Source organism: Amblyraja radiata, chromosome 1, assembly GCF_010909765.2.
Source record: "Amblyraja radiata isolate CabotCenter1 chromosome 1, sAmbRad1.1.pri, whole genome shotgun sequence".
Classification (NCBI taxonomy): Eukaryota; Metazoa; Chordata; class Chondrichthyes; order Rajiformes; family Rajidae; genus Amblyraja; species Amblyraja radiata.
In genome coordinates this window covers 1,589,364-1,614,912 of record NC_045956.1, presented here as the reverse complement: position 1 = coordinate 1,614,912, position 25,549 = coordinate 1,589,364, and the positions used below count along the sequence as shown (strand labels likewise).

Sequence of the window (25,549 nt, the reverse complement as noted above, 5' to 3'; positions counted from 1 at the left end):
TAGTGAGAACTACTTATTCATTTTAATTGGCACAAGGACCATAAGGATCGAGATTAGGAAAAATAAAGTTATTTACAGGAGAGTATTTAAAAGTGAAATACTTTCGGATCAGAAATGGTTAAATTACAAACCATTGCGTATTTTAAGGAAAAAGGATAAATATTTGAAATAAGGTACCCAATTAGAGGAGAGGAAAAATACTGTAGAATTAGATTTGCAAAAGATTTTGCATGAGATAGGACAAACAGCCTCTTTGTTATATGAGCTTCCATAATATTTTAAGTGGTAGTATGAAGTTTAAAAACTGAAATCATAATGTCATATTAATTTTTGCACAAAACAAAATTAATTCTTGAGTATTTGTCTGACAATTTAGGTTGATAGTTATAAACATAAGCATATTATTATTGCAGTAGCCAGAATGTTTTCATATTCTCAACTGCATGAAGTGTGCTATAAACTCCATGAGTTTGTAAACAACGTTTATGAAATTTAGTTAATTGAGCAGGAATTGCTTTGACATAATTGCTCTCACTTAAGGTTTTTTTCTCCAGGGCTTCAATTTGCTATGCTTGAATAGCATATCTCAATTTTAAAATTACCTGTGAGATCTAATGTTTCTAGCTTCCTGGACAAATCAGTGAATAATTTACCATCTTAATTTTATAACTCGTTTCAATTTAATTACAGCTTTAAATATTCTTTCAACTTCCCACAAGTTTGAATAATAATATTCTGATGATGATCTCCAGGATACACAAACGGCCTTTGTTCACTTCACCTTGGTCTCAGAGCTACACCGGGTTCAGTTCTGAGCTCTGGTGCTGTTGGTGAAGCGTTCGTGTGTGCTCCCTATGACTTTGTGAATTTCAGGTGTGAATTGACTTTGTCAATGCTCCAGGCTCCTCCACTTCTGGTTGTAAAGGGCCTGTCCCACTTACGTGTCCTTGGCACGCAAATTACGCGACCTCGTGGTGGCGTTGAGGTGCACGGGCATCGTATGGCCGCGCGGGGCCGGTCCCACTGAGAAGTGCGGAGGGGTATGTAGTTGTGCGCGACGTCGCGCGGGGCTCCGAAATTTTTGTAGTGAACGAAATCTTTGCGCGCCAACGGCCTGTCGCGGAACTGACGGCCAAAGTGGGACAGGCCCAAGACCCTGGCGCGACGCAACGTCTCACCTCCAACAGCAGCAGAAGCAGGCAAACGATCGCCGAACTCAGCCTGGGGCTCACGGCCGTTGTGGTCCGGATCCGCCCCCACTTCTACTCCCAGAGCGGGACCAAGAAAATTGAAGATGGACACAAAATGCTGGAGTAACTCAGCGGGACCGGCAGCATCTCTGGAGAGAAGCAATGGGTGACGTTTCAGGTCAAGACCCATCTTTTCAGACTGAAGAAGAGTCTCGACATGAAACGTCACCCATTGCTTCTCTCCAGAGATGCTGCCGATCCCGCTCAGTTACTCCAGCTTTGTGTCCATCTTCAAATGCCGTCACGCGCTCCAGACGGCTGTGCGTACGCATGGAATCGCGGCCAACCTTCGCGGGACTGTATCGGCTCAAAGCGACCATGAGGTCACGTAATTTGCATGCCAAGGACACGTGTGGGACAGGCCCTTTAGGTTAACTGACTGCTGTAAATTGACACACGTGCACATGGCTGGTGGGAAGACTGGGATGGGCTTGCTCGTGGTTTTGTGTGCACATTTGAGAGAATGGATTGCACAAAAATAATAGGGGGAGGGATGGGGAGAGAGGGGATGTGAATGGGACTGAAGGGTTTGCTCTGAAAACCAAAGTAGACTTAATGACCGTAAAAGCATCCTTCTATATTGTAACGGAATGTCAAATTTTAAGTTTACAATGAAAATTTTTATTTTTAATGTCATAATTTGGATGAAAATGACGTGTGAAGATAAGAATTCAAATGACTGACAAATGGAAGATAGACACAAAAAGCTGAAGTTACTCAGCGGGTCAGACAGCATTTCTGGAGAAAAGAAATAGGTGGCATTTTGGGTCGAGACCTGTCTCTTGTTTGTATTGTTATTGCACACTAAGACCTGAAGAGGTCACCAAAGGCTCTTCAATTAACTGAAGCTCTTGATGTGCTGTTGCTTTTATTTTTCTTCCCACTATCTTTTCTTTGCAGTTTCTTACTCTTTTTCAAATATATTATTTACTTGGACATCTGGAACAAAACTAAGTTTCTTTGACGGGTTCACTCTGCATTATTTACATTGTATTATTTTTCCTGCTTTGTTTCTCTCCGTCACTTACGCATGAAAATGTAATTGTTTTATTTTACTCCAAATTGCACCGTAATTTGTTTTATATTTTTCTCTCTCACTCTCATACATTTCTCATTCAATACAGAAAAAGATTGAGAGATGATCTAGAGCTGCATCTTGAACCCTCTCTTTCCAATATCTCCTTCTTTGATTTGGCCGCTGCCATCTTCGTGTCTAGTTCCGGTTGTTCTTTTCGTCGCCTCATCTGTTCCTTTTGTTGCCTCGTCTCTTCCTTATGTCGCCTCATCTCTTCTTTCATCTGTTCTCCTCGTCGCCTCATCTCTTCTTCTTCTTGCTCAATCTCATGTTTCTTCTTCAAAGCATCCACTTCTATTGAGAGAACAGCTAAATCAGCTTCAACTCCCAACCGAGCAGAGGCCCTTGATACCGAACTGGCTGTTGAACCAGATTTATGTCCTGATCTTCATAAAAACATAGAAACATAGAAAATAGGTGCAGGAGTAGACCATTCGGCCCTTCGAGCCTGCACCGCCATTCAATGTGATCATGGCTGATCATCCAACTCAGTATCCTGTACCTGCCTTCTCTCCATACCCCCTGATCCCTTTAGCCACAAGGGCCACATCTAACTCCCTCTTAAATATAGCCAATGAACTGGCCTCAACTACCTTCTGTGGCAGAGAGTTCCAGAGACTCACCACTCTCTGTGTGAAAAATGTTTTTCTCATCTCGGTCCTAAAGGATTTCCCCTTTATCCTTAAACTGTGACCCCCTTGTCCTGGACTTCCCCAACATCGGAACAATCTTCCTGCATCTAGCCTGTCCAACCCCCTAAGAATCTTGTAAGTTTCTATAAGATCCCCCCTCAATCTTCTAAATTCTAGCGAGTACAAGCCGAGTCTATCCAGTCTTTCTTCATATGAAAGTCCTGACATCCCAGTAATCCCATCTTCCATTCCAGCACCTTGTTGCATCTCACCTCCAGCTGTTAAGCGCGTAAGTTGTGGTATCATTTCAGATAACCACTCCTCTGCCTTAGCCATGAAACCATTGAATATATCCACCTGTACATCATACCACTGAGTGTGTCTTTCATGTTCTTCCAGAGATGGCTCTGAACACAGCAGCACATCTTGTTTCTTTCCAACCTCTTGGCAGAGGTTCCATAGTTGGCTCATATTAGATTTCATTTTGATTGCATCCTTATTTGATTCCATTAGTTTCTTCTGTTTCTCAATTAATCTGGTAACTTGTTTCCATAATTTGTTACTCTCCTTCTCGGTTTCTTTCAGGTAGGCAGCTAGTCCTTGACTGAGCTTGACTTCACCACTTTGTGGTTCCTCTGGCATGGCTTCTTTATATGTTTATTTATTCATGTGTGTGTATACTTATACAATTGTATATGGACACACTGATCTGTTCTGTATTCATGCCTTCTATATTCTGTTGTGCTGAAGCAAAGCAAGAATTTCGTTGTCCTATCTGGGACACATGACAATAAACTCTCTTGTATCTTATATCTTCATCTTCTCGATACAGGATACAGATTGCCAAGTCTTTAAATTGAACGAACAAAGTCTTCTCTGAATTCTGCTCCAACATAGTGTAAACATCTTTCACAGGAACAATAACAAAGTGATATTGTAGACAACATCTCTCTTTCACAAAGTTACAAATGATATTAATTCAAAAGGAATGCGTTTCTTATCTTTACTTCAAAACAATCCAAGGTCGGACTGCCTGGATATCTCCAGACAGTGGAGAAACACTTTTATGCAGCTTCCAAGCTAGTGGCTGGCATTCATTCATCTGGCTCTTCTTACAGAAGTCGTTTAAAATTAAAGCATTTCAGCTTCAAAATTCAAAAGAATAATAGTCGATATCTACTCACAATTTCTGTGATAATGTCTTCAGATAAGTTGTGTCGCTGTCGATAAATCCCCCCCCCCCCCCCCGATCAGAGGTATCCTTTGACTTAATGTAGTGGCAGATTTTTATATCGTTCAAGAGATTACTCCCTCTAGCTACTAAGTGGACTACATGATTAAGGAGAATGTCGTAATGAGCATGTGAGCTCTCCGTGAGGGACCTTCAGAGCTTCTTCACAGACAAATCTTCATAACACACTTTTGTTCAATAGATTCTCTATTGTTGAAGAAATACAATAAGCTACATCCAGCCCTCTTCCCACTTGGTACTATCATTTTCGTCAAACTCCAGCATATTGCTTTAAAGGTTAGAAAACCCCTCGTGTCTCTGTTACACTTCGCATGGTCAAAGGGTAAGCCTTCCTCATGCAAGTCCCAAACTAAACTAAAAACTAAGCTTCTGCACAGGAAACCTATCTCCAAACACGCCCTAGAATACGTCATAAATCCCACCCACATAATAACGGGCAGTCTAAAATTTAAAGACACATAGCATAGTTAATGACACACAAAATAAGCCAAATGGCCACTACATCTAGCATGTTTTCAAACTTGCATGGACTTTACTTCTTGCACGTCCTAAATTAAATTATTTAACGATTACTATTAGTGCCAATGAGTTATGCAGCACAGGCCCTTCATCCCACCTTGTCTGCCAACCAAGGTAGCATTTTGGGCAAGTCAAATTGCCCTGCAGTTGGCCCTTAACCCTCTAAACCATTCCTATTCATATATCTGTACAAATATCTTAAAATACATCATTGTTTCCACTTCTATACCTTTCTCTGGCAGTTCATTCCTGACACAGGCTCCCCTCTCAGTGAAAAAAATGTCCCTGAGGTTCCTCTTAAATCTCTCTGCACCTAACTTAAGCCTATGTCTTCTAGTGTTAGAATTATCTACCCAGGCAAACAGATTGTTTGTCACTTTATCCATGCCCCTCGTGATCTTGTACACCTCAATAAGATCACTCCTCAACCTTCAACTGAATTACATCTTTCCTATAGCTGGGCAACCAGAACTGCACGCAGTACTCCAAGTGTGGTCTCACCAACAACATGTACACCTACATCATGATGTCCCAACTTTTGTACTCGATACCTTCCCAATGAAGACAAGTGTGCCAAAGATTTTGCAACGTGACCTGGGTGTCATGGTACACCAGTCATTGAAAGTAGGCATGCAGGTGCAGCAGGCAGTGAAGAAAACGAATGGTATGTTAGCATTCATTGCAAAAGGATTTGAGTATAAGAGCAGGGAGGTTCTACTGCAGTTGTACAGGGTCTTGGTGAGACCACACCTGGAGTATTGCGTACAGTTTTGGTCTCCTAATCTGAGGAAAGACATTCTTGCCATAGAGGGAGAACAGAGAAGGTTCACCAGACTGATTCCTGGGATGGCAGGACTTTCATATGAAGAAAGACTGGATAGACTCGGCTTGTACTCGCTAGAATTTAGAAGATTGAGGGGGGATCTTATAGAAACTTACAAAATTCTTAAGGGGTTGGACAGGCTAGATGCAGGAAGATTATTCCCGATGTTGGGGAAGTCCAGAACAAGGTTGTCACAGTTTAAGGATAAAGGGGAAATCTTTTTGGACCGAGATGAGAAAATCATTTTTTACACAGAGAGTGGTGAATATGTGGAATTCTCTGCCACATAAGGTAGTTGAGACCAGTTCATTGGCTATATTTAAGAGGGAGTTAGATGTGGCCCTTGTGGCTAAAGGGATCAGGGGGTATGGAGAGAAGGCAGGTACAGGATACTGAGTCGGATGATCAGCCATGATCATATTGAATGGCGGTGCAGGCTCGAAGGGTCGAATGGCCTACTCCTGCACCTATTTTCTATGTTTCTATGTTTCTATCTTCTTCACTCTGCTGTCCATGTGACTCACCGCTTTTAGGGAACCATGCACCTGTACTCCCAGAACTCTGTTCTGCAATAGCATCCGTGGTTCTACCATTTACTGTGTAAATCCTGCCCTCGTTTGACATACCAATTTGCAACACCTCACGCTGGTCTGAGTTAAATTCCAGATGCCTTTCCTTGGCCCACCTTCCCAATTGATCTATATCTTGTAAACTTAGATATCCTTCCTCAGTGTCTACTATTATACTTATTTTGGTGTATTCGACAAATTCACTCACAACGTTAACAACATTAGCATCCAAATAGATAACACATAATCACTTTGCAAGACCTCATCCCTTTTCCTGTAGTGATGTGTGCAACTACCCCAGAGTGCCCGCCCTCTTCCTTGAGAATTGTCTGCAGCCTTGGAGGGCATCTGCTACATACGGTGCCTCAGGAAGGCCGTCCTCACCCACAAAGACTCCTCATACCCTTGTAATAGTCTGTTCGAACTCCTACCTTCCGGCAGACGTTACAAGGCCTTCTACGCCCGCACCCCGGCCCTGCTGAGTGCCCCCTCCCCCATGAATTGTATTCACGGACATCGACCCGACACAGACATATTTGCACTTTGGACTGTTTTACTGTTCTTTTTTTTTATAAATCATGTTTCTCGGGGTATCTAAATGTTATTAGTTGTTTAAGTTATGACATCGGATGGAAGCTGCATACAAAATCTCGTTGCACCTATGTGCAATGACAATAAAAGATATTATTATTATTATTATTATTATTATTATTATTATTATTATTATTATTATTATTATTATTATTATTTCCTGGACTTTGGTGCCAGGGAGGCCACAAGTCATCCTGGAGTCTCATTTGCAGCCACAGAATCTCCTGCGTGTCCCCCCCCAACAATAGCATCTCAAATCATTATAGCCCTCCTGACTTCACCCTCCCTCGCCTGCTGTACCTCAGAACCATAATTGGTGTCACGGACCTAGCTGCTCCTGCTTTGCCCCTGCACAGTCATCTCCCCCAACAGTATCCACAAGGGTAGACATGTTTTCGAGGGAATGGCCACGGGATGTTCCTGGGCTGAGATACATTGCGGAAACAGGGCGTTTGGTCCACCGAGGCCGCGCCTACCCGCAATTACCCCATACACTAACACTACTGACAATTTTACCAAAGCCAATTAGCCTACAAACCTGTACGTCTTTGTTGTGTGGGAGGAAACCGGAGCACCCGGAGAAAACGCAGGCGGGTCACAGGGAGAACGGACAAACTCCATACAGTCAGGATCGAACCCAGAATCATGTGTTCATCTTTATTGATGTGACACCATAATAAATATATTACAGGAAAAATAATTTAATGGGGTGGCACGGTGGAGCAGCGGTAGAGTTGCTGCCTTACAGCACCACAGATCCAGATTTGATCCTGACTACAGGTGCTGGCTGTACAGAATTTATACATTCTTCCTATGACCACATTGGTTTTCTCCGGGTATTCTGGTTTCTCCCACATCCGAAAGAAGTGCAGGTTTGTAGGTTAATTGGCTTCTGTAAATTGTCCCGGGTGTGTAGGATTGAACTGGTGTATGGTAGATTGCTGGTCAGTGTGGACTTGGTGGGCTGAAGGGCCTGTTTCCATATATATGTTTTACATATATATCTTAATTTAATTGAACCATATACTTGGTTGAATATGTAGCATTTTTTTTTCATCTTGTTTCTATGGTCAATGGGTAAGGTTGATTAATTTATTTGCGCAGAACAGTCCGACTCCTCTTGCATTGTTTCTATGGGGTTTTCTCCTATATATATATGTGCATATATGTGCATATATGCATAACAGCATGAATTATAATCTGATTTCCGTACAAGAATATACTAAGGTCATTCATGTGCTGCACCTGTTGATCAAAGCCTGGCTCTACTGTGGAATGTAATTAGGAATGTAATTTAGCTAACCTTATTCATACCTAATCCAATCTAAAGCATAAATGTTGAATTCAAGTGTAGGTTAAAAGACTCGCTACAGTATGCACCAGATTGCACAATTTCAAGCTTAAAAGTGTAGAAGCTCCCTACCGTAGGAGTTCTAATATTGAGTGATATTGATCACATACTTGAAGCTCATCCACAACTCCATACACAAATACTATTAATGCTGAAGATAGGCATAAAAAGATGGAGTAACTTGGCAGGTCAGACAACATCTCTGGAGAAAAGGAATAGGTGACTCTCTTAGTCAGGGGAGAGGGAAATGAGAGACATAGACAGTGGTGTAGAGAGTTGTGGAATAAATGAATGAAAGATATGCAAAAAAGTAACAATAAAGGATAAAGGAAAAGTGGCCATTGTTAGCTGTGGGCTAGGTGAGAACGATTACAGACAATGAGACTCAACAAGATGACTTTGAAGCCGGTACAACTTGGGAGGAGGAGGGATGGAGAGAGAGGGAATGCAGAGGTTACTAGAAGTTTGAAGTTTGAAGTTGCCCAAGTGAAATACCTAATGCTGTCCTGGTTCCTGAACATTCATTATGTCTATCAGACAGCACCATGAGCTCAAGGTCTATCGCACAATCTCATGAGCACCACATGAAACACACACGGACTTTGTATGGGATGAACTTCTGGTGTAATAATAATTGTACAGAACTCTTGCATGAGTCAAGAACACAATATATAGTGTAAAACTAAAGTTTCCTTCAGGTCATAACTAGTTAACTATATCATTTGTTCTTAGTTTATTGTTGACAAAAGTCATTTTAGACAACAGACAATAGGTGCAGGAGTAGGCCATTCTGCCCTTCGAGCCAGCACCGGCATTCAATGTCATCATGGCTGATCATCCCCAATCAGTACCCCGTTCCTGCCTTCTTCCCATATCCCCTGACTCCGCTATTTTTAAGAGTCCTATCTAGCCCTCTCTTGAAAGCATCCAGAGAACCTGCCTCCACCGCCCTCTGAGGCAAAGAATTCCACAGACTCACCGCTCTCTGTGAGAAAAAGTGTTTCCTCGTCTCTGTTCTAAATGGCTTACTCCTTATTCTTAAACTGTGGCCCCTGGTTCTGGACTCCCCCGACATCGGGAACATGTTTCCTGCCTCTAGCGTGTCCAAGCCCTTAACAATCTTATATGTTTCATTTTTCTACATGGAATTTGCTAAGCCAAATAATACCAACTGCCCAAATCTCAACCACTTTGAGAACTTTTGTTTTTGGCAATATATTATTATTTAAGATATATCGGCATGCACTTGGTAGAATGTTGCGAACATTGCTGAACGGTTAAACCTTCCATTGTGCGGCAGGTAACCGTCTCTATATGTATTACTTGCAGTAGGCGAGGATTTGTCAGCCAAACATCTGTCTGCTGTGTGTCTTTGGAAGGTTTATTATGCTTGTATTTGAAGGGTGACGACGTTTTGCTTTTAGGCGAAGAGATTGGGATGCTGGAGGACATGTCGGTCGCAATCACAGATTTGCAGAAAGTGTCATTTAAAGTTGTCGAAGCACATTTGGAAGAGAGCGCCAACGCTGACCTTTCTCCTCTCGTGACCGGAATCCGGTAAGAGAATCTTTCAGAATAGCAACAAACTATTGCACAATCATGTTAGAATGTAATCTTACCAGATTTCACATTGCAACACTATACAATATGATGCAATATCAAAGTGCACTGCATTGACATTTCTGATAACAATTAAAACCGATCGGAGGTCATTGATTTGGTAACTGATTTAGTGTGTATTCTGTATATTGAAGATGATTATGACCAGGCTTGATCTGAATACGTTGGCAGAGCATACACGAGGCATTGAGTGGCATACTCCTGCTCCTAATCCATACATTTGTATGTGGAATGGTGGACACACGTGAGAACTAAATGGTACTTGCCATTTTGAGAAGACACGGAACATCAAACAGCTTATGCTATTGTCTCATAGAAACATAGAAAATAGGTGCAGGAGGAGGCCATTTGGTCCTTCGAGCCTGCACCGCCATTCATTGTGTTCATGGCTGATCGTCCCCAATCAATAACCCGTGCCTGCCTTCTCCCCATATCCCTTGATTCCACTAGCCCCTAGAGCTCTATCTAAAGGCCCTGTCCCACTTACTGTCCTTGGCATGCAAATTAAGCGACCTCGTGGCCGGGTTGAGGCGCACAGGCATCGTATGGCCACGCGGGGCCGGTCGCACTGAGAAGCGCGGAGGGGTATGTAGTTGTGCGTGACATCGCGCGGGGCTCCAAATTTTTGTAGCAAACAAAATCTTCGAGCGCCAACTGACGGTCAAAGTGGGACAGGCCCAAGTGGGACAGGCCCAAGTGGGACAGGCCCAAGACCCTGGCGCGATGCAACGTCTCACCTCCAACAGCAGCAGAAGCAGGCAAACGATCGCCGAACTCGGCCTGGGGCTCACGGCCGTTGAGGTCCGGATCCGCCCCCATTTCTACTCCCAGAGCGGGGCCAAGAAAATTGAAGATGGACACAAAATGCTGGAGTAACTCAGCGGGACCGGCAGCATCTCTGGAGAGAAGCAATGGGTGACGTTTCGGGTCAAGACCCTTCTTTCAGACTGGGTGAAAACGTTTTTTCTCACCTCAGTCTTAAATGACCTCTCCTTTATTCTAAGACTGTGGCCCCTGGTTCTGGACTCGCCCAACATTGGGAACATTTTTCCTGCATCTAGCTTGTCCAGTCCTTTTATAATTTTATATGTTTCTATAAGATACCCCCTCATCCTTCTAAACTCCAGTGAATACAAGCCTAGTCTTTTCGATCTTTCCTCATATGACAGTCCCGCCATCCCAGGGATCAATCTCGTGAACCTATGCTGCACTGCCTCAATCACAAGGATGTCCTTCCTCAAATTAGGAGACCAAGACAGTACGCAATACTCCAGATGTGGTCTCACCAGAGCCCTATACAACTGCAGAAGAACCTCTTTACCCCCTATTTTATTTTTAATATGTTTTATTATTTATTATTATTTATTTATTTTTTATTTTTATTTTTATGATACTGCCTGTAAGGGAAATTCATTTTGTTGTCTCTAACTGAGACAATGACAATAAATTTGAATACAATACAATACAATACAAAGTACTGAAATCCTCTTGCTATGAAGGCCAACATTCCATTAGCTTTCTTCACTGCCTGCTGTACCTGCACGACAACTTTCAGAGACTCGGAATTCATTTCCAATGCTTGCAGTGAGACTGAATCTTGGAAGTAGTATATAATAGTTGTTATTCTCTATGGTGCATTTGGTATGTATGCTTTAATTAGTATTTGATCATTTGTGTTCTTTTAATACAACTGTTTTAAAAATATGTCAATGCTTAACCAAATTGATTAAACTGGTGTTGAGAAAAATAACGATCAATGGTACAAATGCTACTGGTTGATGAACATTAATGCTTGGAAGGGTTGGATACCAGAATCAATTGAAAGATTCCTCATATCTCTAATATTCATTTTGACATTGACTCTGTATTGTCTGTAATTAATAGCTAGACATTATGAGGTGTATATTTCAGAGGGGAATGGAATAATACCAAGGAAGTTCAGGTAAATCTGTTGGAGCTTGTGATGAATTAATGTCAGAATTGTTTAAAGCTGACTCAGCAGTTTAAAACTGCATTCATAATGCCAATGGAGCATGGGTCCACAGTTGCCATTTCCTCAAATATGGAATGTTCTTGACGGCATATTTACAAGTTAACACATACGGCAGTTAAAGCCATTGTGGATATTTTGTGCAAATTAGTGTTTCCTGATTTTGCACGCTTCAACAAAAGAGAGTGTTCCAACAAATATAGGAGTTGATTTCTGAAAATGTGGACAATATTAGTAGGACCATAAAGGACACTGTGAGTGAGGAAGGCAGATAGATAGCTGTCCTAAAGGAAGCTATTATTATGATTAGTATACCAATTAACTACACAACATGTTGTACATTTCTTCATAACCTAGCAATATTTTATATATGTACCTGGATGAAATTATTAATCATAATCATACTTTATTAGCCAAGTATGTTTTGCAACATATGAGGAATTTGATTTGCCGTACAGTCATACCAATAAAAAGCAACAAGCCACACACAAAATACAATTGAACATAAACATCCATCACAGTGACTCCTCCACATACCTCACTCAGGCAAAAAAATAGTTAAATCTCTTCCCTTCTTTATCCCCCTGCGGTCGGGGGCTTCGAGCCTTCCGTTGACGGGACGATCTTGGCCCCCGTAGCCAGCAGTCGGGCCCTCCACGTCGGGGCGATCAAGCTGCCACGTCAGGGGGATCTTAGCTCCCCCGCGCCAGGAGTCGGGGCTGGTCGAACCTCCTGCGACTTTGGAGTTCCCGACATCACCCTCCACCCGAGATTGCGAACTCCTTGATGATGAATTACGCAGGTCGCGGTTGGATTGTAAATACCAGGCAAGGGATCGCAGGCCCATGATGGTACATCCACGGCCCCGCGGTGGGGCTCAAAGTCAGTCCCGAGCAAGGCCGCCAGCTCCATGATGTTAGGCCGCAGAGCGACCGGAGATACGATCCGGGAAAAAATCGCATCTCCGGCAAGGTAAGAGATTGGAAAACAAAGTTTCCCCCAACCCCCTCCCCCATCCCCCACATAAAAAACAAACCAGAGAACATTAACACAAACTTTTGAAAACACACTAAAAATGACAAAAAGGACAGACTGACTGTTGGCGAGGCTGCCATCGCTGATGGCATCACCCGGTTATTTGAAGGCATGGACCATTACAACACATGACAGAAAGTGGAGAAATAGTGAAAGTTCATGGGGGCTGTGCATTATTAATCTTGTCATGCTCCTTTGTTACATACTGTCAGTACTATTATCCATATATAAGGTGAACTTCTGAATTGTCATTTACATTTCATTGTGTGTTCATAGACAAAGTACAGCAAAGACCATAATATCCATGCTGATCTTTTTGCCCATCTGCACTAATTCTATTTGCCTAGCTTAGATCCACATCTTTACTAGAATTGTCCCAGCAATGAGTAGGTGATGATAATAATAATAATACATTTTATTTATGGGCGCCTTTCAAAAGTCTCAAGGACACCGTACAGAATTTAACAAGAGTAAAAAACATAATCGGAGTAAAAAGAATAATAAGGACATCACCAATACACAAATTAAAGACAGAATTCGATCCAAAGACAAAAAAATCAAAAACACAATGTGAAGAGAGAGCAGCGGCAGCTAAACCGCGCCAGCGTCCACTCTCCCTTCCGACAGCCATCTTGGACACAAACTAAAATAATTACTTACACACAAAAATCATCCCCCCACAATGGATACCACCGTGGGGCAAGGCACAATGTCCAGTCCCCATCCCCAGTTCTCCCAAAGTCAGGCCTATTGAGGCCTCCGCTATTGCCTCTACGGAGGCCCGATGTTCCTGGCCGTTCTGGCCGGGTGCTGTTGCCCCGGCGTCGGGAGAGTCCTCTCAGCGGCTGGGCCACCTGGAACGGCCACTTCCTTACCGGAGACCGCGGCTTCCGAAGCCGACAAGGCCGCGCCGGTTTGGAGCTCCCAGGCTCCCGATGTTGAACTCGGCGCCGCCCGCTCCGCTCCGCAGACCCGCAGCCCGGAGGTGTTGAACTTGCCGGTCACGGCTCACCGGAGCTCCAGCGCGTCGATCCAGCGCGGCGACCCAGGCAAGGCATCGCCTGCTCCGCGATAGCGCTCCAGCGCTGTGCCGCCACCGAAGCCGAGGTGCTGGGCGGTCCCCGCCAGGAAACGGCGCTCCACGCCCGCTGGTAGGCCACGAGGATGGGTCGACGGGGCAGCCCGGAGAAAAAGCTGCCTCACCGACCAGGTAGGGACCTAGAAATATAGTTACCCCCTTCCCCCCACATTAAAAAGTCTATTTCTCCAACAAACAAAACACAGGACTCACTAGAACTACAAAAAAAAAGTGAATTAAGCGGACGACTGCTGGTTAGCAGCCGTTCCCCAAGATGGCTCCTCCTACATACGGATGTCAAGCACCCTCCCGCCTGTACCGGCTGCAGTTTAGAAGAATGAGGGGGGACCTCATTGAAACAGACAGATTAGTGAAAGGCTTGGATAGAGTGGATGTGGAGAAGATGTTTCCACTAGTGGGAGAGTCCAGGATGAGAAGTTATTGCCTCAGAATTAAAGGACCTTCTTTTAGAAAGGAGAGGTGGAGAAATTTCTTTAGTCAGAGGGTGGTGAATCTGTGGAATTATTTGCGAATAACGCTGTGGAGGCCAAGTCAATGGATACTTTTAAGGCAGAGATAGATAGATTCATGATTAGTATGGGTGTTAATAGACAATAGGTGCAGGAGTAGGCCATTCGGACCTTCGAGCCAGCACCGCCATTCAATGTGATCATGGCTGATCATCCCCAATCAGTACCCCGTTCCTGCCTTCTCCCCATATCCCCTGATTCCACTATCCTGAAGAGCCCTATCTAGCCAGAAATGATGAGGAGAAAGCAGGAGAATGGGGTTTGGAGGGAGAGATAGATCAGCCATGATTGAATGGCGGAGTAGACTTGATGGGCCGAATGGTCTAATTCTCCTCCCATACCTTATGACATTATGACAAATCCTTTCTATGCCTTGCCTACATAAATGCCTGCCCAAATGTCTCTTAAATGTAGTAATCGTACCCAATTTCATCACCATCTTTGGCAGCACGTTCCAGATTTCAACTACATTCTGTGTAAAACAAATAAATGCCTCAAAACATTAGCCAGCGGTTCATTCTACAGCAAGACAATGATCCCAAACATACTGCTAAAGCAACAAAGGAGTTTTTCAAAGCTAAAAAATGGTAAATTCTTGAGTGGCCAAGTCAATCACCCGATCTGAACCCAATTGAGCATGCCTTTTATATAGAAGAGAAAACTGAAGGGGACTAGCCCCCAAAACAAGCATAAGCTAAAGATGGTTGCAATACAGGCCTGGCAGAGCGTCACCAGAGAAGGCACCCAGCAACTGGTGATGTCCATGAATCACTGACTTCAAGCAGTCATTGCATGCAAAGGATATGCAACAAAATACTAAACATGACTACTTTCATTTACATGACATTGCTGTGTCCCAAACATTATGGTGCCCTGAGATGTGGGGGACTATGTATAAACACTGCTGTAATTTCTACATGGTGAAACCAAAATGTATAAAAATGGCCTTTATTAAAATCTGACAATGTGCACTTTAACCACATGTGATTTTTTTCTATTACAAATCTCAAATTGTGGAGTACAGAGGCAAATAAATAAATGATGGGCCTTTGTCCCAAACATTATGGAGGGTACTGTATGTTCCATTAGTTTAAACATGGGTAGTGCTAAGGTGAACATAGAAGATCGTCACTTAATTGGAATAATTATCGGAAGTGTATGCAGAACAAGGTTCCATGAAAAATTAACCTCTCCAACCAGTCTAGGTGTAGGTGTTAGATTAATTGTACGTTTTTCTGCACATGTTGGCATTGTGCTGCAAATTCTTGGGTATGTTTTGGGTGACATTAGGGTTTGATGTTATCATTGGATTGTTGGTAAAAGTATTTCAAGACGCTGAGGGGCTCTTGAGATCCGGAGAGTTGACTGACACAGTCTAGATTGTTTCTGTTTGCCCATCGACAATATGTCTTAAACTTTCTAATCAGCTGCTGGAGACAAAATAGAAAGGTAAAAGTCATAGTCATGTGATTTCGTCCGCTAAACTGCATCAATTGGCACAGAACGTCAAGGAGTAAGCCTAGTAGCAAATACATCAAATAAACACTGCTGGAGACAACAGACTCCCTGTTCGTATGCACTTCACCTATTCTGTGGATCCCACAGGAATTGGAAGAAGCAACACCCACTCTTGCTTTTCCACCTCCAAGTAATTCTCCAAGCCTTCACTGACCACCCCAACCTCAGTCCTCATCCTGTGCTCGGGACCACCCGATTCCTGATGTCACACTCCATGTTAGGATGCTAGGAGGCTGCAAGCTGACTTGGACAGGTTGGGTGAGTGGGCAAATGTATGGCAGATGCAGTATAAGGTGGATAAATGTGAGGTCATCCACTTTGGTGGCAAAAACAGGGGGTATGGAGAGAAGGCAGGTATGGGATACGGAGTTGGATCATCAGCCATGATCATATTGAATGGCGGTGCAGGCTCGAAGGGCCGAATGGCCTACTCCTGCACCTATTTTCTATGTTTCCAGCGTTGAAATGATTCTGCAGTTGCTGCCTGATCTGCTGTGTGTTTCCAGCATTTTTATTCCAGAATAGCAACACAGTAACACAGCAGTGGAGTTGCAGCCTTACAGCACCAGTGACCCGGGCTCCATCCTGACTACGGGTGCTGTCTGTGTGGAGTTTATTTAACATTCTCCCAGTGACCGCGTGGCTTTGCTCCGGGTTTCACCCACATTCCAAAGACCTGCAGGTTTGTAACTTAACTGATGTCTGCAATAATCGTCCCTAGCGTATAGGATGTCGACCAAGGAACTTCCTTACACTAGTTCCAGGCTATCCCAGTTTCGCCTCCTATACACCAAGGCAAATTTACAGAAGCCAATTAACCTAAAAAAATCAGCATGTCTTTGGAATGTGGGAGGAAACCGGAGCACCCGGGGAAAACCCACGCAGTCACAGGGTGGACGTGCAAACTCCGAACAAACAGCACCCGCAATCAAGATCGAAATCAGGTCTCTGGTGCTGTAAAGGGCTTGTCCCACTTGGTGATTTTTTTCGGCGACTGCCGGCGTCATATCGGTGTCGCCAAAAGATTTTGAGCATTTCAAAATCCAGCGGCAACAAAAAAATGTTGCGACGCTTGAAAAATCACCGCACGTTAATACGTCATCACGCCCGCAAATGTTTCGGTGACCTGATACGTCAGTCAATGATGCCGGCAGTCGCTGAAATAAATCGCCAAGTGGGACAGGCCCTTCTTCTTCGACTTCTTCTTGAGTATGGCGTGCACAGCCTAAAGTTGTAGGACAACTTGTTCTATTCGATCTTCTGTTTGTGCACGCCAGGTTGATTGCATTCGTTGAAACAGGGTGGACCACGTGAAGGTTGCAATCTCCCACCCCCAGGACAGGCTCTTAATGCAGCAGCTCTACAGCTGAGCCACTGTGACACCCTAAATTACTATCAAAGTAATTTCTATCCACATAAGGGGAGCTATAGATGTATGTTAAATGCAGTTAATGTAAGTTTGAGTCTTGCATCTTTCATAGTTCGACACACAACATTTGCCCAACTGTCCGTAATGTCTGAACATCTAACTACAAAGCCAATTTAAAAACCTCCTGTTCCTTCACTTCTTCCTTCTTCTGGATTTATTACAGTGATTTTTACACGGTGGAGGTACAACTTCCCAGCAAACTATTTGAAGTTTTGCCACAGGTGATCAAAGATGGAAAGTTGTTACGTGTACACCCAGTATTTTTTAACATCGGAATAAATGAACAACAAACTCTGGCCGAAAGGTAGAATTTTGTATATGAATAAATCGATTCAAATGTGTAGGTATGTTTATTGAAGTATGTGTGATTAGAATGCATACCATTATATATTCTATTCATGAGGAAACTTGTTGAAAAATTCTAAATTCAAAACTTTTTAACAATACCACCAAACATGCACATTCCTACATTGGAACAAGGTGTTCCCAGATTACAACAGGATTTGATTCATGTGAATTGCTCATAAGCTGGCAATGGCCTGTATCCAACCCACCAACAGCAATTACTGCCATAACTTCAGACACTGCTGGGAGCAATGTGTCTCGCAGACTTTGGCCGCAGTCCGGGGCTCTGATAGATTTTTTGACATGTCTGGATCATCGAATGTCTGGAGGCTTCATGGATGAATGAGATTCCAGAAAAAAATGATACCTATGGCTCCATCTGGAATGGAGTAGGGTGGGGAAAGGTGTGTTGGAGTGAAAGTGGGTGATGGGATGATTGCCAAGGTGACGGAGGTCAGAAACCACACTCAAAGACTGGTAGAAGAAATCACACTATAGGAAATCTAACAATTCATGCAAATTCTGGGAAAATACATTTTTTTTAAATAACATTTTTTTTCTGCTGCTAAAGAATATACCACATACATATGTGTACACTTCTCCAAGATATGGTTTAACATCTCGTAAAGACATTATTATCAATGAATCATACAAAATAACAATTAGACCAGCAGGCAGGGTATTATAGTTGTCTTCTACATTCCCTCTACCACCAGCTGCTGTCTCCCATTACCAAGCCAGTTTTGGATGCAGTATGTCAATAGACAATAGGTGCAGGAGTAGGCTATTTGTCCCTTCGAGCCAGCACCGCCATTCAATGTGATCATGGCTGATCATCCCCAATCAGTGCCCCGTTCCTGCCTTCTCCCCATATCCCCTGACTCCGCTATCTTTAAGAGCCCTATCTAGCTCTCTCTTGAAAGCATCCAGAGAACCGGCCTCCACCGCCCTCTAAAGCAGAGAATTCCACACTCACCACTCTGTGAGAAAAAAGTGTTTCCTTGTCTCCGTTTTAAATGACTTACTCCTTATTCTTAAACTGTGGCCCCTGGTTCTGGACTCCCCCAACATCGGGAACATGTTTCCTGCCTCTAGTGTGTCCAAGCCCTTAACAATCTTATATGTTTCAAAAAATGTCAACTGGAACCTGTGGGCCCTAACCTTTTGGGCAAGTGTCCCATGTCAAGGGACCGACTACAGTCGTATAAATCACATTTATTGCCCTACCTTCATCCATAACTGTGACCTCTTCAAAGACTTCAAGCATATTGGTGAGGCAGGATCTGCCCTTGACGAAGCCATGTTGGCCGTCTCTAATTAGTTCCTGCTTTTCCAAGTGATCATTAATCCTCTCCCCAGAAATATTTTGCGTATCTTCCCCATCATTGATATTAGGCTCACAGGTCTATAGTTAGCAGGCGTTTCCCTAATGCCATTGATGCAAAAAGGGACCATGTTTGTTATCCTGCAGTCATTTGGTACCTCACTTGTTTCCAATGAAGATTCAAAACATCTCAGCCAGAGCTCCAGCAACCTCTTCCCTTGCCTCTACTAACACCCGGTCTGGCCCTGGGGATTTATCCCCCTTTAAGCCTGCCAAGGTGTTAAGCATCTCCTCTTTACGTATGGAGACCTGCACTCGACTTTCACATAATTCTTCATTTAATTCTCAAACTCCAAAAATCTGTTTATCTCGTGAATATTGATGAAAAGTATTCATTTAAGACTCCACCTTTATCTTTCAGCTCCATGCACTGATTGCTCAAGATATCTCCAAATTCTCCCTGAATATTATTAATAAACTTATAGAACAACTATTTCCAGAGATTTCTCTGGCTCTTCTTAACCCTCCTGATTTTCTTTTTCAGTCCTCGTGACAGTTGTAGTACTTTTGATGATGGGTCTTTCCTGTTATTGGTTCTCTCTCCCTGTCATATCATTCTAACCCTCAACATTCAGTTTTTACCATTAAACACACATTGGCTTTGAACTCCTGATATTTACGTTAACCTCATTTTAACTTTAGAGATACAGCATGGAAAAAGGCCTTCAGCCCACTGACTCCACGCCGACCACTGATCCCCATACAATTTACAGAAGCCAATTAACCAACAAGCTTGCATGTCTTTGGAGTGTGGGAAGAAACCAGAGCACCCGGAGAAAACCAGGATGTCCTTGTTTTTGAACGCTTCCCACTGTGCTGATGTAAACTTACATGCAACTAAATGCTTCCATCTCCATTTGCTTAATTTGTTTGTTTGTGGAATTTTGTAATCTGGCCTGATCTCATTCACACAGTAGGACTTTAAGAGTCATTGGAAAACAAATAGGGATGATAAAGGTGTTGGTATAGGGTGCCTTTTGCTCTCCCTATACCAACAAGTTTGAGAATCTCCACGGACTCATGACTGTGATTAGATCATTGAGTATAAACTGCTGATCAAACTTGAACCTTTCTTAAAGTTTTCCTCTCTCACCTTAAGCCTACATCCTCTAAATTTGGACTATTTTAACCTCGAGAAAAGACCAGCTATTAATCTTACATATGTTGTTTATGGTTTTATAAGCATAAGGACATGATTTTGTAAAGTCACTCTTCACCCTCTTATGTTCTAGGGGGAAAAAGACCCAGCCTATCCAGTCTCTCCTTATAACTCCAACCTTCCAGTCCTGGCAACATCCTTGTAAATCTTTTGTACATCTTTTCCAGTTTAAATACATTCTTCCTAGAGCAGGGCAACCAGAACTCCACTACTCCAAATGTAACCTTGTCATGTCTTGCACAGCTATAACTTTATGCCTGAACTCCTGCGCTCAAATCCCTATTGTTGAAGGCAAGTGTGCAATTGCCCTTTTCACCTCCTTATCTACATGTGTTGCAACCCTTGGTCTCTGTTCTGCAACACTCTCCTCCAGGGCCCTGATGTTGTTTTGTGGAACTCCTGCCCTGGTTAGTTCAACTAAAATGCACCAGGCCACATTCACATTCACATTCAAATGCACCAGGCCACATTCATATTATAATGACAAACAATTAAAACATTTCAAAATCTTTTAATTTTGCATAATGCAATTTCCAGACTTTAGCATAAGACATTATAGTTGTAGTTTTTAAAATAATTGATTATCTTTGCAAATATCCTGTGATTGGGAAAGTTGGTATATAACTGCAAGTTTTACGATTTCGCTCATCTTATTTAACTCAAAAATTAGGAAATTGTAAAATGTATTATATTTTTCATTACAAATAATCCATCTGTTGCCATTAGGTTTGGAGATATTTCACTACAGGAAATTATCAATCAAGAGAATTTAAAACTACTTCATAAATATTACAAATCATTTCAAGAAAAACTATCAACTGACTGTAAGTACATGTATATTCCAGCACAGTTAATTTGTAGATAAGTACATTATTCACTCGTCAGATACTTGGAATGTTTAAAAGCTCCTAAGTGAATTTTCTGAACTGTATGTGTTTTCTTTGTTACATTGGTGCTTGCGTTTTATTTTGTGGGGAGGGGGGAGAGGGCTGGGGTTGGGGTGGGGGTGGGGGTGGGGAGGGGGGAGAGGGCTGGGGTTGGGGTGGGGTGTGCCGATGGTTGCAACTGGATTTGGGGTCATGGGTGAGTGAATTAGAGAGTGCATTGGGCAGCCTCTGTGAGGTAGTTACATTTGCAAATGGAGGTACTATGTAGCACATGTTCTCTGACATGACAGCCTTGCATCTGCTCAACAGAGCGCTCCTTCTGTAACTCCCTGGTCAATTCATCCCTTCCCACCCTTCCCACCCCCTCTCCGAGCACTTTCCCTTGCGACTGCAAGTAATGCTACACTTGTCGCTTTACCTCCCCCCTTGACTCCATTCAAGGACCCAAGCAGTCTTTCCAGGTGCGGCAGAGGTTCACCTGCACCTCCTCCAACCTCATCTATTGCAGCCGCTGCTCTAGATGTCAGCTGCTCTAAATCGGTGAGACCAATCGTAGTCTGGGCGATCGCTTCGTCCAACACCTCGACTCGGTCCGCAATAACCAACCTGATCTCCCGGTGGCTCAGCACTTCAACTCCCCCTCCCATTCCGAATCCAACCTTTCTGTCCTGGGCCTCCTCCATGGCCAGAGTGAGGACCACTGTAAATTGGAGGAGCAGCACCTCATATTTCGCTTGGGTAGTTTGCACCCCAGCGGTATGAACATTGACTTCTCTAATTTCAGGTAGTCCTTGCTTTCTCCTCCCCTTCTCAGCTCTCCCTCAGCCCACTGTCTCCGCATCTTCCTTTCTTCCTCCCCCCCTCCCCCCCCTCACATCAGTCTGAAGAAGGGTCTCGACCGGAAACGTTGCCTATTTCCTTTGCTCCATAGATGCTGCTGCACCCGCTGAGTTTCTCCAGCATTTTTGTCTACCTTCGATTTTCCAGCATCTACAGTTCTTCCTTAAACATCTGCTCAATAGCCTTCTTTAAACTTCATCAGAGGAGGCACCAAGTGACATAAGAGCTCTGCATCATCAGTGATTAAAAACATACATTATGGAATGTTAGAGAGTCATTGATCATTCTCTTTGGCCGACCAAGTCCACATTGGCCATCAAGCTCCCATTTTACACTGATTATATACTGATCTATGTTATTCTGTGCTCGTTCTCATCAAATCCACAGTTTCTCCCACTCACATGAATAAAACTCCTTTATCTGTACACTTATCCTTATCTTACACTGGACGGCTTGATTGTAATCATGTATAGTCTTTTCATTGACTGGATAGCACGCAATCAAAAACCTTTCACTGCACCTCAGTACACTTGACAATAATACACTAAACTACACATTAGGTGCAGGTTACAGTGGCCAATCCATCCAATCTTTGGGATGTGGAAGGAAACTAGACCACCTGGAATCACGGGGAGAATATGCAAAATCCACAGAGGTAGTAGCATCAGAGATCAGGAATGGGCAAACACCTCTACCGGCTGTACACTTGGACCACCCTGATACAGTGCCCAGCAGAGTTCCTCCGTATGAATTAGTGATTTCCGGTTTTTCAAATTTCCCTCGGTTCCTCTAGATTGCAAAAGCAAATGTATTCAAAAGCTAGTTGAGATGGAAGGCAGTAAACCACAAGCTGGCTAGCTTACCATCGGCCATAGGGGAAATACCAGTCAAGTCAAGTCACTTTTATTTCAATAGCACATTTTAAAAAACAACTCTCGTTGACCAAAGTGCTTTACACGTTACACGTGGAGGTACTAACGTTATACAACAGTGGTTCATAGATTAAGTACATACATCATTACATACATATAGCCCTCCCTCAGAGCTTGAGAGTAAAGATGAGTTTTAAGTCTCGACTTAAAGGAGTCGATGGAGGGGGCTGATGGGAAGAGGGATACTGTTCCACAGTCTAGGAGATGGTGTGGTGGGTAAGCAGACTCTTGATGTAGGTGGGGGCAAGCCCATTAAGGGCTTTGTAGACATAAAGGAGGATCTTGAAATTTATTTGGGACCGCACAGGGAGCCAGTGGAGAGGCCAGCAGTTATTGTTCAAGCAGTACACTTTTTATAAACAGGTTAATGTAATCAGAGAGGGCAACAGTTTTGGGAAAGTAAAATAATCTGACTAATTTCTTGGAGATCTTTGAAGTAACGTAAACTGTAGTTAAAGGCAGATTAGACGATGTACTAGGAACAATTTGATAAGGTGCCATGTCAAAGGTTGTGGTGGAAATAAAAGCTAATGGTGCAGGAGGTTACATATTAGTGGAGACAGAAAGTTGAATGGCTAAAGGAAATGGGGAGGAGGGTAAATGGGTCATTACTGCCTGGCAAGTTGTAATACATTGATGATGGAGCCACAGCCTTTTACAATTTATATAATTGACTTGTCATCCAGTCAGTGAGAAGCAACTGAGCTTTTAGCAGGCTCTGGACATTGATCAGTCTATAAAGACCAATCAAGCAAACAATGCAATAGCATCAGTATGTACCAAAGGCTTGGAGTATTAATAAGTTAGGACCCTGTTATATTACATCTTTGAGAAAGGGGAAGAACTACAGAAAGGGAGTTCTTTGTAGCAGTAACTCACAACATTGGACTGATAAATGCAGACGTAAAAATTCACCTCAATTATGGTTTCAAAAGACTACAGTCAACAATTTGCCCTGAAAGCAATACAAAACAAAGAAAAAAACAAGCCTAAGAGGAAGAGTAAAGAGTATGAAATAGTTGAAGACAGCAATGACCAGATTGATCGGATGTTAATTCAGATGCCTTGTGAGCCTTTCAGTACATCAGCATACATTGAAAATAAGACCGCATCAATTAATATTGCAGTTAATGTTGCAATATCATTGGTATGAAAAGAAGGTGAAGTGATTGTTCCATATGGTACAGTGGAATAGAAACATAGAAACATAGAAAATAGGTGCAGGAGTAGGCCATTCAGCCCTTCGAGCCTGCACCGCCATTCGATATGATCATGGCTGATCATCCAACTCAGTATCCTGTACCTACCTTCTCTCCATACCCCCTGATCCCTTTAGCCACAAGGGCCACATCTAACTCCCTCTTAAATATAGCCAATGAACTGGCCTCAACGACCTTCTGTGGCAGAGAATTCCACAGATTCACCACTCTCTGTGTGAAAAATGTTTTTCTCATCTCAGTCCTAAAAGATTTCCCCCTTTATCCTTAAACCGTGTGACCCCTTGTTCTAGACTTCCCCAACATCGGGAACAATCTTCCTGCATCTAGCCTGTCCAACCCCTTAAGAATTTTGTAGAATGATTGGTTGAAAGATATAACATGGTAACAGGCCCTTCAGCTCACTGAGTCCACACCGACCAATGATCGCCTCTTCACACTGGTTCTATGTTATCCTAGTTTTTCATCCACTCACTTACACAATAGCTGACATTTACAGAGGCCAATTAACCTGCAAACCTGCATGTCTTTCGGATGTGCAAGGAAACTGGAGCACCCACAGTCAGAGAGAGAACATGCAAACTCCACACAGCCAGCAGCTGAGGTCAGGATCAAACCCATGTCTCTGGTGTTATGAGGCAGCAGCTCTACCATCTGTGTCACTGTGCCACCCCAGTTAAAGGAATCATCCTCATTTCTTCATATGTGCACAGGAGAAAGAATCCAAATGATAAAGGCATGTTTGGGGAAGAAATAATGGGAATGAAACAAAAGCCTATCACATCTAATTGTCCCAGGCCAGGATTCTAATTTGTTAAAACCAAACCTGCCTGTCAAAGATTAAACTGGATTCGAGGGAAAGTAAAATCATAAATGTGTGTCCATGTCAGCAGTTCTTGACAAGAACCCGAGATGTTGTATGGACATAGAAACATAGGAAAATAGGTGCAGGAGTAGGCCATTCGGCCCTTCGTGCTAGCACCGCCATTCAATATGATCATGGCTGATCATCTGAAATCAGTACCCCATTCCTGCTTTTTTCCCCATATCCCTTGATTTCTTTAGCCCACTAACTCTCTTGAACACATCCAGTGAATTGGCCTCCACTGCCTTCTGTGGCAGAGAAGTCCACAGATTCACAACTCTCTCGGTGAAAAACAGTTTCCTCATCTCAGTCGTAAATGGCCTACCCCTTATTCTTAAACTGTGACCCGTGGTTCTGGATTCCCCCAACATCGGGAACATTTTCCCTACATCTACCCTGTCCAATCTTTCAAGAATTTTATGTTTCTATAAGATTGCCTCTCATCCTTCTAAATTCCAGTGAATACAAGCCCATATATGTCAGTTCCTCCATCCCGAGAATTAACCTGGTGAGCCCACGATGCACTCCCTAAATAACAATAATGTCCTTCCTCAAATTAGGAGACCAAAATTGCACGCAATATTCCAGGTGTGGTCTCACCAGGGCCCTGTACAACCTGATGAACTTGAAAGCATTCAAAGCATGAAGGCCAAGGAAA

At 43.1% G+C, this 25,549-nt stretch overlaps 1 protein-coding gene across 3 annotated transcripts in view; it reads left to right on the top strand.

Annotated features, from left to right (window-relative positions):
• inpp4b (inositol polyphosphate-4-phosphatase type II B) overlaps positions 1–25,549 on the top strand; it is a 589,015-nt gene that overhangs the window by 517,014 nt on the left and 46,452 nt on the right. For all 3 annotated transcript variants that reach the window (XM_033050984.1, XM_033050903.1, XM_033012170.1), the window contains 3 exons: positions 9,487–9,619; positions 17,426–17,566; positions 20,877–20,974. In XM_033050984.1, coding sequence (XP_032906875.1) covers positions 9,487–9,619; positions 17,426–17,566; positions 20,877–20,974 — 372 coding nt within the window. The remainder of the gene's footprint in view (positions 1–9,486; positions 9,620–17,425; positions 17,567–20,876; positions 20,975–25,549) is intronic.